The 13,387-nt window shown below is 32.4% G+C and overlaps 1 protein-coding gene across 1 annotated transcript; it reads right to left on the bottom strand.

Annotated features, from left to right (window-relative positions):
- Nucleotides 1–1,332: 1,332 nt before the first annotated feature.
- Nucleotides 1,333–11,544, bottom strand: LOC145576542 (uncharacterized). Its single transcript, XM_081634286.1, has 6 exons — nucleotides 11,322–11,544; nucleotides 7,522–7,704; nucleotides 7,139–7,404; nucleotides 6,313–6,524; nucleotides 2,110–2,374; nucleotides 1,333–1,819 (listed from the first exon to the last, which is right to left on the bottom strand). The coding sequence occupies exons 2-6, from the start codon at nucleotides 7,538–7,540 to the stop codon at nucleotides 1,523–1,525; spliced, it is 1,059 nt and encodes a 352-aa protein (XP_081490412.1). The 5' UTR covers nucleotides 7,541–7,704; nucleotides 11,322–11,544; the 3' UTR covers nucleotides 1,333–1,522.
- Between the last annotated feature and the right edge of the window lie 1,843 nt (nucleotides 11,545–13,387).

Below are 13,387 nucleotides of genomic sequence, written 5' to 3'. Positions count from 1 at the left end.
CTTTTATGAAAAAAAAGGGGTCACTTTTCGCAAAATGTTCGATATACAATAAAATTATTGAAAACCAGGGGCATGCAAAAGGTTTTGAAAAAAAAATGACTGGTATTTTATTTTCAACAAATTGTATAAGTTTTTGAAAAACAAATTTAAAGAATTTTTTTATATATTAATAACAATTTGTATAATTTTTTTTTAAAGAATTTAAAAATAAAGAAAAAATTAATTCAATTTTTTTTTTTATTGTAATAAAATATAAACATAAAATAAGATAGTATCTGGCAATCTTATGGTTTACATGATGAGAAAATCCAAGTTAATCTCCTTGATAAACATCAAACGTTTATCAAGTGGCATAATTGTAATAAAAATATCTTGAAATCCGCAAAATTAGAGAAAAAAAATTATTTTTCAAGCCAATTGTTCAACTCACATGATAAAAGACATTTGATAGAGTGAACAACTTTTTTACTAACCATCGTTAGTGTCATTAGCACTTAAACTCAAGGTGAGATAAGACAATTAAAAGTATCCGTACTTTATTCAGTAAAACTTGATGGGGTTTCTTGCATAGGAGAGAGAAAGACAAAGGTCATTAATGGGGTCTTCTAGTTTTTTTTTTTTTTTTTTTTTTTTTTTTTTTCTTGCTTCACCTTATTAGAGAAAATTATTTAGTTTCTCCATCTTTGCTGCCATTGTAGATTTTTTACTTGCTTCGCCATTAATGGAAGAATCTCACAAGCAAAGAAAAAATTAGCTTTAATGGAGAAATCAATGTAGAAGGGAAAATTCCCTTACCCTTTAAGGTTAACTACACCATTTATTTCTCCTTTTTTTTTCTTAGGTTTTTTCATTTAAACAGCCGAAAATATAGTGCATGTGTCAATGGTAATTCAACGCCGATGAGTAACCGACACGTTCACGAAACAACAAAAGTTCATAGGAAACAACAACGGGGTAACAACAACCAAAAAGAGAACCCCAATTCGCCCACCACACAGTCAATGACCACGAAACACCACCACCTAAGTTTTTGCAATTACAGAGGAAATTAATTATGGTTAAGGTTTGGAACCTAATGACATTCATTTTTGGGGCTAACATAAGTTATAAGAAAATCATATTGCAATAGTGAATGGATTGAGATCATACAAATATATACAATAAGTTATGTTTATATTGAGATCATACAAATAGGGTTTAAAAAATATCCAAAATGAATGAATCAAAGTATATTTTTCTATCATTTATAATAATTAGGCAAACAAACATGCTTTATTGGCGTAATATTAGATCCTTATCAGTTAGCTTTTTAGGTCACATTGCTCTCGCTTTTTGGGTTTAGTGTATAATTAGAAATAGAGTTTGCTATCATTGAAATCTTACAACTTTTATGGTATTAAATTTCAAGAAACTATTGATAACCTAATATAAACAACATAGCCATGTATTCAATGAAAGAAGCCACTAAATTAGTATAATTATTTTCCAAAATGCACAAATGCAATCATGGTGACTTAAATTTCTACTTTTCACCAAGTAGCATTGATCTGAGAATAGCTTCAGCCATACCTTCTGCATATGGAAATAAATGTCCTGCCCCTGCTAATTCATGGTATTGAATCCATTTAAGTTTTTGGGCAATGTATCTTTGCAACGGGACAGGTACAAGGAAATCGTCATCACCCTGCCATAAATGTACTGATCCTCGTTTTTGTTCAAAGGGATTTGTTAGGTTCATTGGACTAAATTCCCAACTCCCAAATCCAATCATCATGTCACGATGGAGTGACTCATATTCTCCTTGTTGCTTCACTTGCTCCTGTAAAAAACAATTTTCTTGATCACCTTAGCTATATTATCCTAGGATATCAGATAGTCTCCCTGGTAAAGGTAGTTACTAAATTGACATCAACTAACATCATTTTCCAAGTCCATAGTGTTTAACATGCATTAGAAATAACTACTAATCTTGAAACTATAATATCCGGTGTATCTAATTTTGACGTTATAGATAGATATAAATCATATGCAAATCCAAACCCAAATCAATGCAACCAAAGTTATACTTTGTACATAGTTAATCTAAAGCAAGAGAGAAGCTAGCTTTACCATGTGATGGGCCCTAAGTTTAATCTTCTTGCGTTTAATTTCAATATCTTGTTGACTTAATACAGCTTTTCCAGCAGCAACACTGGAACCAGGAAAAAGCTTTTGAGTGTTCCACCAGTAAGTAAGCCAAGGAATGTAGTGAACAACCCTTTGTGCCCATTGATCCTCTGCCGGTTGTCGTCGAAAGGCTTCATTAGATAAGCTCTCAGGGAAGCCACTCCACCAGTAGTTCACAACTGGTGTTAACAACACTGCTCCTGCTAGCCTGCAACAACATACCAGAATACTATTTCATGAAAAATTATCCACATATAGTATGACCTTACATCAGCATAAGAATATATGTCCATTTCCACTGGATAAAAAATAATAGAATAAAATCCTTAGGTGTTGACACAATATAATAGATTGTGTAAAGTATAGATCATTCAAAGGATCACATATCATCACATCACGTTAACAACCACATCATTTAAGGCGATAAGCTGAACATAAGACAATGAAGTACTTTGTATTATTTCTTTTGATATAGAGTGTGAAACCCTAATTTTTAGTAGTGAAAAGTGAAGATAATAAATTAGTGGGTCCTTAACAATTATAAAAAGTGCAAACTAAATTGGGATAGATGGAGGGATGATGGTCTTTGTGTGTCCAAATGGTCGATAGTCACAGACTGTTTGTTATCACATATAAAGTTAAGTGCATCAGCCTCCATTACCTCAAAGCAAGACCACGCACCTTAAACGGAATAAGAATATTAACATTGATGTTAGTATCCTATCATTATTTATTTATTTTTTTAGGTGAGGATCCTGATTAGGCCCTAAACCCTGGGTAAGGTAAGAGAAGCTATGTCGCCAAGTACCCTCACTTAGTAAGATTCGAACCTTAGACTTCTATTATCTAAGGTAAGTCCCTAACCTAGTGAGTCAACACTTTGTTAGTATGTCCTATAATTAATTGAATAAATATATCATATACTTTCTACTCTATACCTGAACTATTCCCGGGTAATTGTTCTGCCTAAAATTTACAAGTCTTTACTCTCAAGTAGGAATTTTCCAAAACCACACTTTTTGATTGGTAATTTAAGCTTGATGTGAGTCCATTGGTATAAGGCCAAGAATACTTAGTAATATCCCCGTCAAAAAAAAAAAAAAAAAAGTTAAATAATATCAGACAAAACATTTCAAGAAAGCCTTTAATCATAGGTACAAATGAAGATATAGTCATTTAAGTGATATCACTTACAAAGTGATAGACTAAAATATCACATCATTATATTAGGTTGAGTCTGAGGTGCTCACAAATGTCTCTTGCGGTACCATCACATAACTTATTATCAAATTGGAATTCTACTACAAGATAAGATATAATGATGAAGGTTTTGGTTGGGAACTATTACTACCTCCGTTAAATGTTATGTGTAACTTTGAGTGGGTTTGCGGTTACCAATGCAAAACTTAAGGGGCAAAGATTAGTGAAAGTTAAGGAAAGTAATTAAAGGTATAGGAGAGAGAAAGTAGGACCCTCCCACATGCAACTTGGTGGGGAAATCAGTCCTTTAAGGAGGGAGTTTGTTTTCCCTCTCAAATTTTCACCAAAATTTCAAATGGTTTGAAATTTTTGGAGAGTTTAAAATTCCCTCCTTTTTTTTTAAAAAAAAAAAAACAGGTAGCATTCATTTTGTCTCCTGCATTTATAGCAACCATTCTCCATAAACTCTTCTTAGGCTTATGGTCTGGCAGTTACCAAGATGGCAAGATAAACTCATAAACTTAATATGTTGGTGTTCTAAACTTCTAATTATCTGATACAATTTCATTTACGTTACAGGTTAAGAAGATGTATGAACATTTGCCATGTTTTAGTTGTGCTGAAGATATGCATAAGAGAAACTTGGTTACAACATGCTTACAGTAACTCTTATTTAGAATACGCTTATTTATTTTGTATTTTAGATAACTATAAATGATAAATTTGTGTTTGTGAATGCATTTGTGGCGTGTTCTAGATGGGTTTAAATCCTTGCTAAGTGATATGAATGGTATGGTAATGCATGTATGTATCAAGGGAAAAAGGATATGAATGGAATATATTGGTACGAGATGATGAAACTAAAAACATATGAACTACATATAGGAGAAGGGTGGGAGGACTTTGTTAATGACAATGAAATTGATAATGGGGATACTATGGTTGAGTATTAGGGTTGTTCAAAACTATCCGAGAATCCGAAAATCCGATCCGTATTTGATCCGATTTTTTGGATATCCGATCCGAAAAATCATTTCGGATCGGATATCCGATCCGAAAAAACGGATATCGGATACGGATTCAAATACTGATTTTCAAATTTTCGGATATCCGATATCCGAAAAATATCCGAATATTATCGGATATCGGATATTTCTTTCAGATATCCGAACTGATATCTGAAATTGTAAGCCTGATATGTATATGACAATACATCAGTACATATAAAATTTTCAAAAATATTTTTATAATAATATTATAAAATAATTTTTAGTGCCCAACAAACCTAGTGAGTTCTCAGTTCTCACCTACTTCCGCCTCTTTCTCATCTCTCTAAAAGGAACCCTATATTCCAAACTCCGCCGCTCAGTCACTCAGCCACCTCTCTGTTTTTTCGGTGATAACTGAGTCTAATTTTGGTTCGTAATCTTTGCTCTTTGTTGGTCTAAAGTCGATTCCTCGATCTTCTGCAACCCCTGAATACATGGGCCTAATTTTCTTTTTTAATTTTCGATCTTCTTCGTTCAGTCGCCAATTTGTTGGTTTGTTCTCCGTTGCTCAACAAATCACCATTCAACTCTCCTCTGGTAATTAAAAGATTATAAGGATCCATCTGTTGGGAATTTTGATTTTTAATATGTGTATGTGTCTCCTCTATTGTTGGGTTTGCTCACCAACTTGTTGGTCTTATCGCCAAACTAACAAAGAAGGCTGCTACTGTTATAGTTTTTTGTATTTGTGGTAATTAAATAGACTTTATTAGTTTATTATGTATGCCAATTAAATAGTCTTCTAAAAGACTACTATGCTTAACGATACAAAAAGCAAAACATTTAATGAGATTTATACAATTTTCATTAATATCGGATAATGGATATCCGAAACATCCGATCCGAATGATTTCGGATATCGGATATCGGATATCCGAAATTTTCGGATCGGATTCGGATATCAAAATCTAATATCCGAAGGTTTGGATATCCGATCCGAAATGTGATTTCGGATCGGATATCCGATCCGTGAACAGGCCTATTGAGTATTATGCTTTTGGTCGTTCATTTTACACAAGAATTTTTTCAGCACCTATGGTGAAGAGAGGACATGCCACACTGAGATAGGACATAGTAGTGTATGGAACCCAATTAACAGAGAGTAAAATGGTATTGCCTTTTTGAGAGGCAAACTTCAGTGGTTGTGGCTTTTAAAGGGTATACTTTGATAAGGGTGTGTGTGTAAATATATATGAGCCAAAACGATTCTCAAAAAATCTCTTTAAAAGAAAAATCAAAGTCAAAAGGACCCTAGGAAAATTCCCAACCTAGAAAAAGGACATCAAGCACAAGCACAAGCACATCACAAGTTTGTGTCGTTCCACTTCTGACACACTTGTCTTCGATTAAGATGAAGCCTCTGATGATCCTCAATTAAGAATTCAATTCGATTAGTTACTCATTCTACACATAGAATTTTATTAGAGGGTAAACATTAGAAATTGTACCCAAAATTATCATAATAATACATCTATATTAAGTTCATATTATTTTTTATTTTAAAATTTTTGCAGACTTATATCTCATGTACCAAAAAAAGGTGAACCCAATAAGGAGTATTATATGTGAAAGGTCTTCAAAGTTATGAAGGTCATATATAAATGTATTTGCAAAATGAATAAGAGCATGGAAACTTTGTCGTGGAATTTTATATTTGTTTCTGCTCTCATTATGAATTAAACTTAAAGTTGAGTAAAAGGTCAATTTTAGATATGAAGATTAGGCCAACACTTTCTAGTAGGTAGGGTTAAGAGATGCTCATTGATCATGCAATGTGATAGTTTGGTGATTTCATTCTAATTGTTGCTTTGTTTTCAAACATTTTCGTTAGTAAGTAATACAAATATAACTGCCAACAAGAACATATACAATGCACTGCATAAAAATTAGATTATACCTGTGGGGAATATATCTGAGGGAACCCCAAAATGCATGTCCACCCATGGAATACCCAATCAGATAAAATCTGTTCCCTAACTTTAACTGGTCGGCTAGCTCTTCAATATCGAAAGCCATGCTTTTCAATGTTCTTTTTGGATCAGGATCACTTTCTCCATAACCTGGCCTGTCAAATGACACTATATACAATCCCAACTCTTCAACGACTTCCTGCGAGGAGAGAAAGGGGGGAGGCTATAAGAGCCTTTCTTGTATTCAAATAAAAAAGGACATTTTTCTAAAATACATTAATGGCAGGAACTCTTCACAAGATAAGCGAACAAAATAAAGAATAGTTTTTTCTTTCAGTAGTAATCCTATGTTAGAGTTTGCTTTACCAAACATTCAAGAGATTTTGCAAAAATACACAATAAAACTATATGTAATAAATTTGCAAGAGTGATATGCAAATCAATGAGATGAACTGGGAGCACTATATCTGACGATGCTGTAACACTATTCATGACAATGTATCGACAATGAAGAGGATTATGTAAAAGCTAAAAGCATGAGTTTGGATATATTGATCATGAATGATTTTTGGAAAATCCATAACATTATTTATTTCAAAAGAAAAACCCTTTACTAAAACATGTTAGTTCTCAATAGTGAAATCCGACATCTATCATTAAAAAAAAAAATCACAATATATAAGGTATAATATACCACATCACTTAAGCAGTCCAATTTATGTGGATGATTAATTCTTTAAAACTTTTAATTTTGATATTGTTAAATTAAAAAAGAATTAAAAACATTGGTAATAAGAATAACCGAAAATTTACCCAAGGAAGATAAGCTGCAACAGCTACACTATGCCTGGAACCACCAAAACCATGAATAAATATGATCTTGAACTTGGCATTCTCCTTTGGTACACCAGTTTCTTTGTAGGCTAAATATCTACTATCCCTCAGCTTCACCCTTGGTGCAGTTATGGGTGGTCCACCTAGAAGCCCACATATCCGTGGTGATGGTGGCAAGTTGTACTGAAGTATACTTGTCACCACTATGACGATGAGTACGATCACTCCAACATTCTTCAACATGCCTAAGAATTTTTTTTGGAATGTTAGGCATATACTACAAGTTATATTAGGCTAAGAGATTTTCTTTCAACTTTCTTTGATTCACTTCGTGATTTGGTAGTGTAAAAAGGTTCCCTTACTTATTTGGATATGATGCATTGGAAAAATTTCTTGCCTTGACCAGCTAAGCACCTAGTTTGAGTCTATGAAAGATTAATGCTTATAAAGATGAGACATCATCAACACAAAATGCCTTCTCAAATTGCTTTAGCCTCTCTGACATTACTGCAAATAACTTGGTTGTTTTCTACATTTTTTTCCATCTGTACACATTACACAAACTTTCCTTAGCTTATTTCTATACAGTATACACAAAACTACAAACCTAATAATTACAAAATAAGAAAAGGGAATTCAAGGGCAGAAAAATCTGAATAATTACTACTGCATGAATCACAGTTACTTTATTAGAAAAAAAAAACAGCTTAATGAAATATAATAGGTACCAACAGTATGTGTAATAGAAAAATTTGCTTCCAGAGATGTGCAAGGGAATTTACTTACTATCATCATCATCATTATTCATTCCCATATATGAAAAAATAACTAAAGTATCATGACCATGACTATTATTTACTCGGGAGGAAGAAAGATGAGGGTAAGGATATTAGCTTAGGCCAGAAAAGAAGTCAAGGCTCCAACGAGTGCTAGAACAAAAATACTCTGCATTGATGAAACAACTTACATAAATGATAACAAGGTATCCCAAAAAAATTCTTGTTGACCAGGGAGGCGGGGGGTGGGGGAGACATTAACAAGGTAATATATAAAAGATGCAATAGCCAAAACCAAAGAAGTGGAGGCTGCTGAAAGACTACCTGGACCTCCTATCATCTAGAGGCACAATATAACAGAAAAGGCAGTTTAAAGAGGAACAAAAAAAACTCAAGCCAATGACCATGAATAGTGTCTACAAGACCACAAGGCTGGTCACAACAAGAGTCATCACTACATAAGAAAATGCTGGGAATATTAATTGCTTCTTGGCAGAGGCAAGGCCATAGAAGATTATGCACCCTTCCATAATATAATGCAAGCCAAAGTTGTTCTTGAGGCCAGGAATAAGCTTGATCCCCAAAATTTGGTTGTCATCTTAAATTACACACAGCTACAAAAGACTCTTTCCAAAGCTATTGTTAATTCGGTCCCTATATAACTAAAAGTAATTTGGGTATAGGATAAGATTGCTAGAGATTAGTATGAAAACACTAAGATTACAGCTAGAAAGAGATAGAAATGGCAGCCAAGGGATAGATTGTATTATCAAACAGAGTATTCAATAATAGAGGGCCTTCTTTCAAGAGGAAGGTGCTCTCCAAAACAACTTTCCTTAACAAATTTCTGCATGCATTCCCCTTGACCCCAAACTCCTATTAATACCCAAAAAATAAACCAGCTAACAAACTCTAGAAGCTGCTAGCAAAGGGAATCAAAATAACAAACTCAATAACTAACTTATTCATGAAGTACTACTTTACCCTCTCCCCAAAACTGATTTTCTAACAACTTCCCTCTCATCAATTGTTAGTATTCTTGGGACTTCTTGCCTAAGTGAAATGGATACCAGGCTTGGGCTGATCCCTTGCAAAGATACAAAGTGATCAAGACAAGATGAATGGAGTGAGCATGACTGGGGTCTTGGAGAACTTGAGGGAAATGAATAGGTGCCATTATAAATAAATAATTAGTAGTCCAGAAAATAAAATTAAAAAAAAAAAAAAAAAACCAAGTCATTGCATTTGCCAGAAAATGGAATAATTATTCTCCTAACTATAGGTTTTGTTCCATTAGCATCAACGTAGATATATAAGTCGTACTACACACACTGAAAAGATGTTAATTTTAACTTTTTGTTGTACATTTATAATTTCATATAAAATTGATGCTAATATAACTCTCTCATTTTCAATCTGTCATCCCAAAAATCGACTTAAGTGTGACAAAACCGTAATATATAAATAAGTGTGACAAAACCGTAATAAATAAATAAAATATAAGTGATTTTTTAAAATATTTGATACTTTTAATTGAATAGGAGATGACGGATGACCCTAATGTAAGTGTGTCAACTAAAATGAGAAGGACATAGGCCTTGTTTGGTAACGAGCTTTTTGAAAAGCTTTTGGCCATGTTATTCACTACATAATTTTTCTTATTATCACATCATAACTATCTACTCCTTCTCTATATTCACTTTCATTTTGCTTAGTTTGACTTTGATTACCCTAGTAATACATCTCCCTTAATCTAAGCATGCCAATGGGTGTGTTTAACACTAGCTTTTAAATAGCTTTTAGTAGTTTGACCTAGTTAAACAACTACTTAATAAAAAATAAAATAAAAAAATAAGGGCTTGTTTAGCACCGTTTTTATTTTCAGTTTTCTAAGTTTTTGAATACAAAAAACCAAAATAAAACAGGTAATGTTGAAGAATAGACATCCCAAAATCACTACAAGTAAGTGTCCCACATTGGTTAAAGAAAAAATAATTAATCACTTTATAAGGCTAAGGGGCTACTCCTCCTATTGCCATATGGTTTTGGGAAGAAATCTTCTTTGGACTTGTGAAGTGAACTTTCTCTCTTGGTACGGGTGCGGCGCAGACTCGTATTTAACATAAACAAGAAAAAGGTTTTTAAAATTTTAATAAGTTTGATTGGTTTTTGATTCATTATATAGAAAACAACAACGATACCAAACTTACCCTAAGTGTTTAGCATGATATTGGTACAATAGTGATAGGAAGTTAACAGCTAGTTTATCGAACACTCAATACATCAATTGCTTATCTTTGATAGCTAACAACTACTAATGGCTACCACCACAACTAAGAACCACTCCCACAACTATGTTTTGCCAAAAGAGACCTATATCTAATATATTAGCCTACCTAATATAGCTTTAAAACTATTTGTTTATTTAATTTTTCTTAGTCATTTGTGGCTTTCTTTTTAGCAGGATGAATTTCAATAAATTCAATCAGTTTTGGTGAATACATCAATTACTCCATAACATGCATACTAATACAAATACCGACCAGAAAATTCGCTTAAACTGTATCATTTAATTTTGTTAATAATTAAGCTACAATGAACAAACGAGATTAAAGTAACCAAAATGTCAATATCATTGATTGGAATGTATTGCCCAGTAATTTACAATGGTTTGTTTGGAAACCAGATTTTCATTTGAAATTCTGGATTTCTCTCAATCAACTTGTTTGGAAACATTTAGAATTTGGAATTGAATTTGACACAAATCCAACCCTTTAAACAAATCTGTCCATTTTAATGAATTTGAAATCCAATACCAAAAGCTGTCATTTCAAATTTTGGAAAGCTCATATATATGTTTATTGCTGCTGTTTTTGTTTTCCCCTCCTCTCTTTCATTCTCTTCTCAGCCACCATTAATGGAAGCTCGGATTTCTTAACTATGCTGGATATCTTTTTTTTTTTTTTTTTTGCCTTCATGTACATCTCATTTCTATCCTCCATTAAAAATTGAAGGTAATTATTCATCAAGTATAGCAGCACTTCTTTTAATTACCTTGAAACAATGTCGAGATTATCAATGTCGGCACCGACGAACACGAGGAAGATGACGAAGCAAAGCACATTTGAGGAGAGAGAAATTGAATTGAAATGTTAGAATATAAATTCTAGAATTTCCCAAACATAATATTTGGAATTGAATTTTCAGAATTCAAATTCTAGAATTGAATTCTTTCATTTCAAATGAAATCAAGGTTTCCAAACACAACCTTAGTGGAAACAAAAAAAACAGTAATTTGAAAAAAAAAATAAAGGCTGATTCTTCTATTGGATGGCAAAATAATCAAATTCAGCAGTTAATCAAATTCAAAAGGGAAGAGGAAAAACCTTATAAAGATGGATCGATGAATATGATGCATGGCCAAAAAGATATGAAAGTCAACTCAAAATCTCACTTGTACTTTGCAGAAATTTCATTTTTGAATTTTGTTTACCGGACTGCTCAAATAGAAAAGAAGTTGAGCATATATGAATAACCATTACCCATTGATTTGCCTTTTTAATGCAACATTTTTTATAATAATAATAAATAATAATAATAATAGTAGTACACCCCAACACACACAAACGTCTTAGTTGTTTAGAACATGTTTTATTCACATTTTAGATCTAATAGTTTAGATAAATTTAGTTTAGAAATAAGTTTTAATAAGGGTTACTCAAGTTCAAATTAAAACTAAAATAAATTTTACTCCGTAATAAATAAATTTTAATAAGTTCAAATAATCATATCCTATCCTATATATAAAATGAGAAGGGGGTTTTTGGTGATAAATTTCACTTTTCCAATATACCCCTCTCATATTTTCTTTCTTTTAATAAAAAACTTCCATCCTTATATATATATATATATATATATATATATATATATATATATATATATATATATATATATATATATATATATATATATATATATATATATATATATATACCATCTTGGTTATTAAAAAAAATAAATAAAAAAAAACCTTCCATTTGGATAAAAATTAAAATTAGGGAATCAAGCTTGATAGATTACCTACATGCACACGTACGAATTGCGTGCGTCTCTTAGCTTGTTTTAGATAAATTCAAATAAGTAAAAATTTCAAGTGAATATAACACATCCGTAAGGGGTATTTTATTCTACTCTGTATATGATCTACAACCTCCAAATTTTAAGAGAATTGTAGTGGGATTAGGGATGTTAATGAGTCGAGCTGCTCGTGTATTGTTCGAGCTCGACTCGAGTTCGGATTCAGCTCGAGACTAAAGAGACGATATAGGAGCAATGCTAAACTCGGCTCGAAAAGTTCGCAAGAGGCTCGAATTATTTTTTTAAAATTGTATGAAGTATATGTTTTCTTACATTTAAATAAAATTAATAAGTTAATAAGCACAATAACAACAACTCACTATTATACTTGGCTAATTTAGGCAAGTTATGTGACATAGATTACGCATTTATGGGACTAAATGAGCCTAATTTCAAAATCGAGCTTATTACGAACCGAGCTCCACTTTTGAGCACTCAAGCTCGAGCTGAGCTCAATTTTCAAGGCTTGATGAGCCATGAGCTCGAGCCGAACCTCGAACTTGAACACATAAGCTTGACCCGAGCCTACTAGTATTCGGGCTCTACTTGGCTCATTAACAGCCCTAAGAGCAAACACAATGGTTAACCACAATCTTTTGGTTATTATTTATTTTGTTAATTTCTCCATCTTCCACCTTATCTATAACCATTTTTATACCCATTTAATAACCAATATATCCCAATAGTTAACCATAACTTTTTGGTTATACATTTTTTCTCTCCTACTTTACCCAATCTCACCCCATAATCTCTCTCTTTCTCTCTTCTAATTTAATCCAACCCCACCAAAGACAAATATTAAAAGCAAAAAGTAGATTATTTTAATCTATAACCCAATGTTGATAACCAGTTTATTGTTGTAACCTGGTTACTACAGTTTTTCCATAAAATTTTCTCTCTCCTCATTTTTTTTTATTATTTTTCCACTTTCTCTCTCATAATAACCAAATAATGTGGTTATCCAATAGGTGTGCTCTAAGTAAGACATATATGTTAAAGGCAAATATATTATAAATCCATCCATAAAAATGCCCAAAATTGACTAGCTTCCTAATCTGTGGGGTATTAACCAAGTCATGAAATTAATTAAAATTGATATTCATGATCTCAATTTGTAAGTCTTGACCCAAAGAGCATTTGAACTCGTTATAGATGCACTCATTGACACCTTGAAATTGATTCAACCCCATAAATTTTAATATAATCCCCTGGGTACTTGAATAACGTAAAGTCGTAAACTGCTTTACAAAAATTAACTGCGAACCCACCTCAAGAAACATTATAATCCAAATTTCATAATATGTATAAGTATCAA

The sequence above is a fragment of the Chenopodium album genome, chromosome 13 (genome assembly GCF_948465745.1).
Source record: "Chenopodium album chromosome 13, dcCheAlbu1.1, whole genome shotgun sequence".
NCBI classification, from domain to species: domain Eukaryota; kingdom Viridiplantae; phylum Streptophyta; class Magnoliopsida; order Caryophyllales; family Amaranthaceae; genus Chenopodium; species Chenopodium album.
Note: the sequence above shows the minus strand (reverse complement) of the source record. Positions and strands in the feature narration are given on the sequence as shown.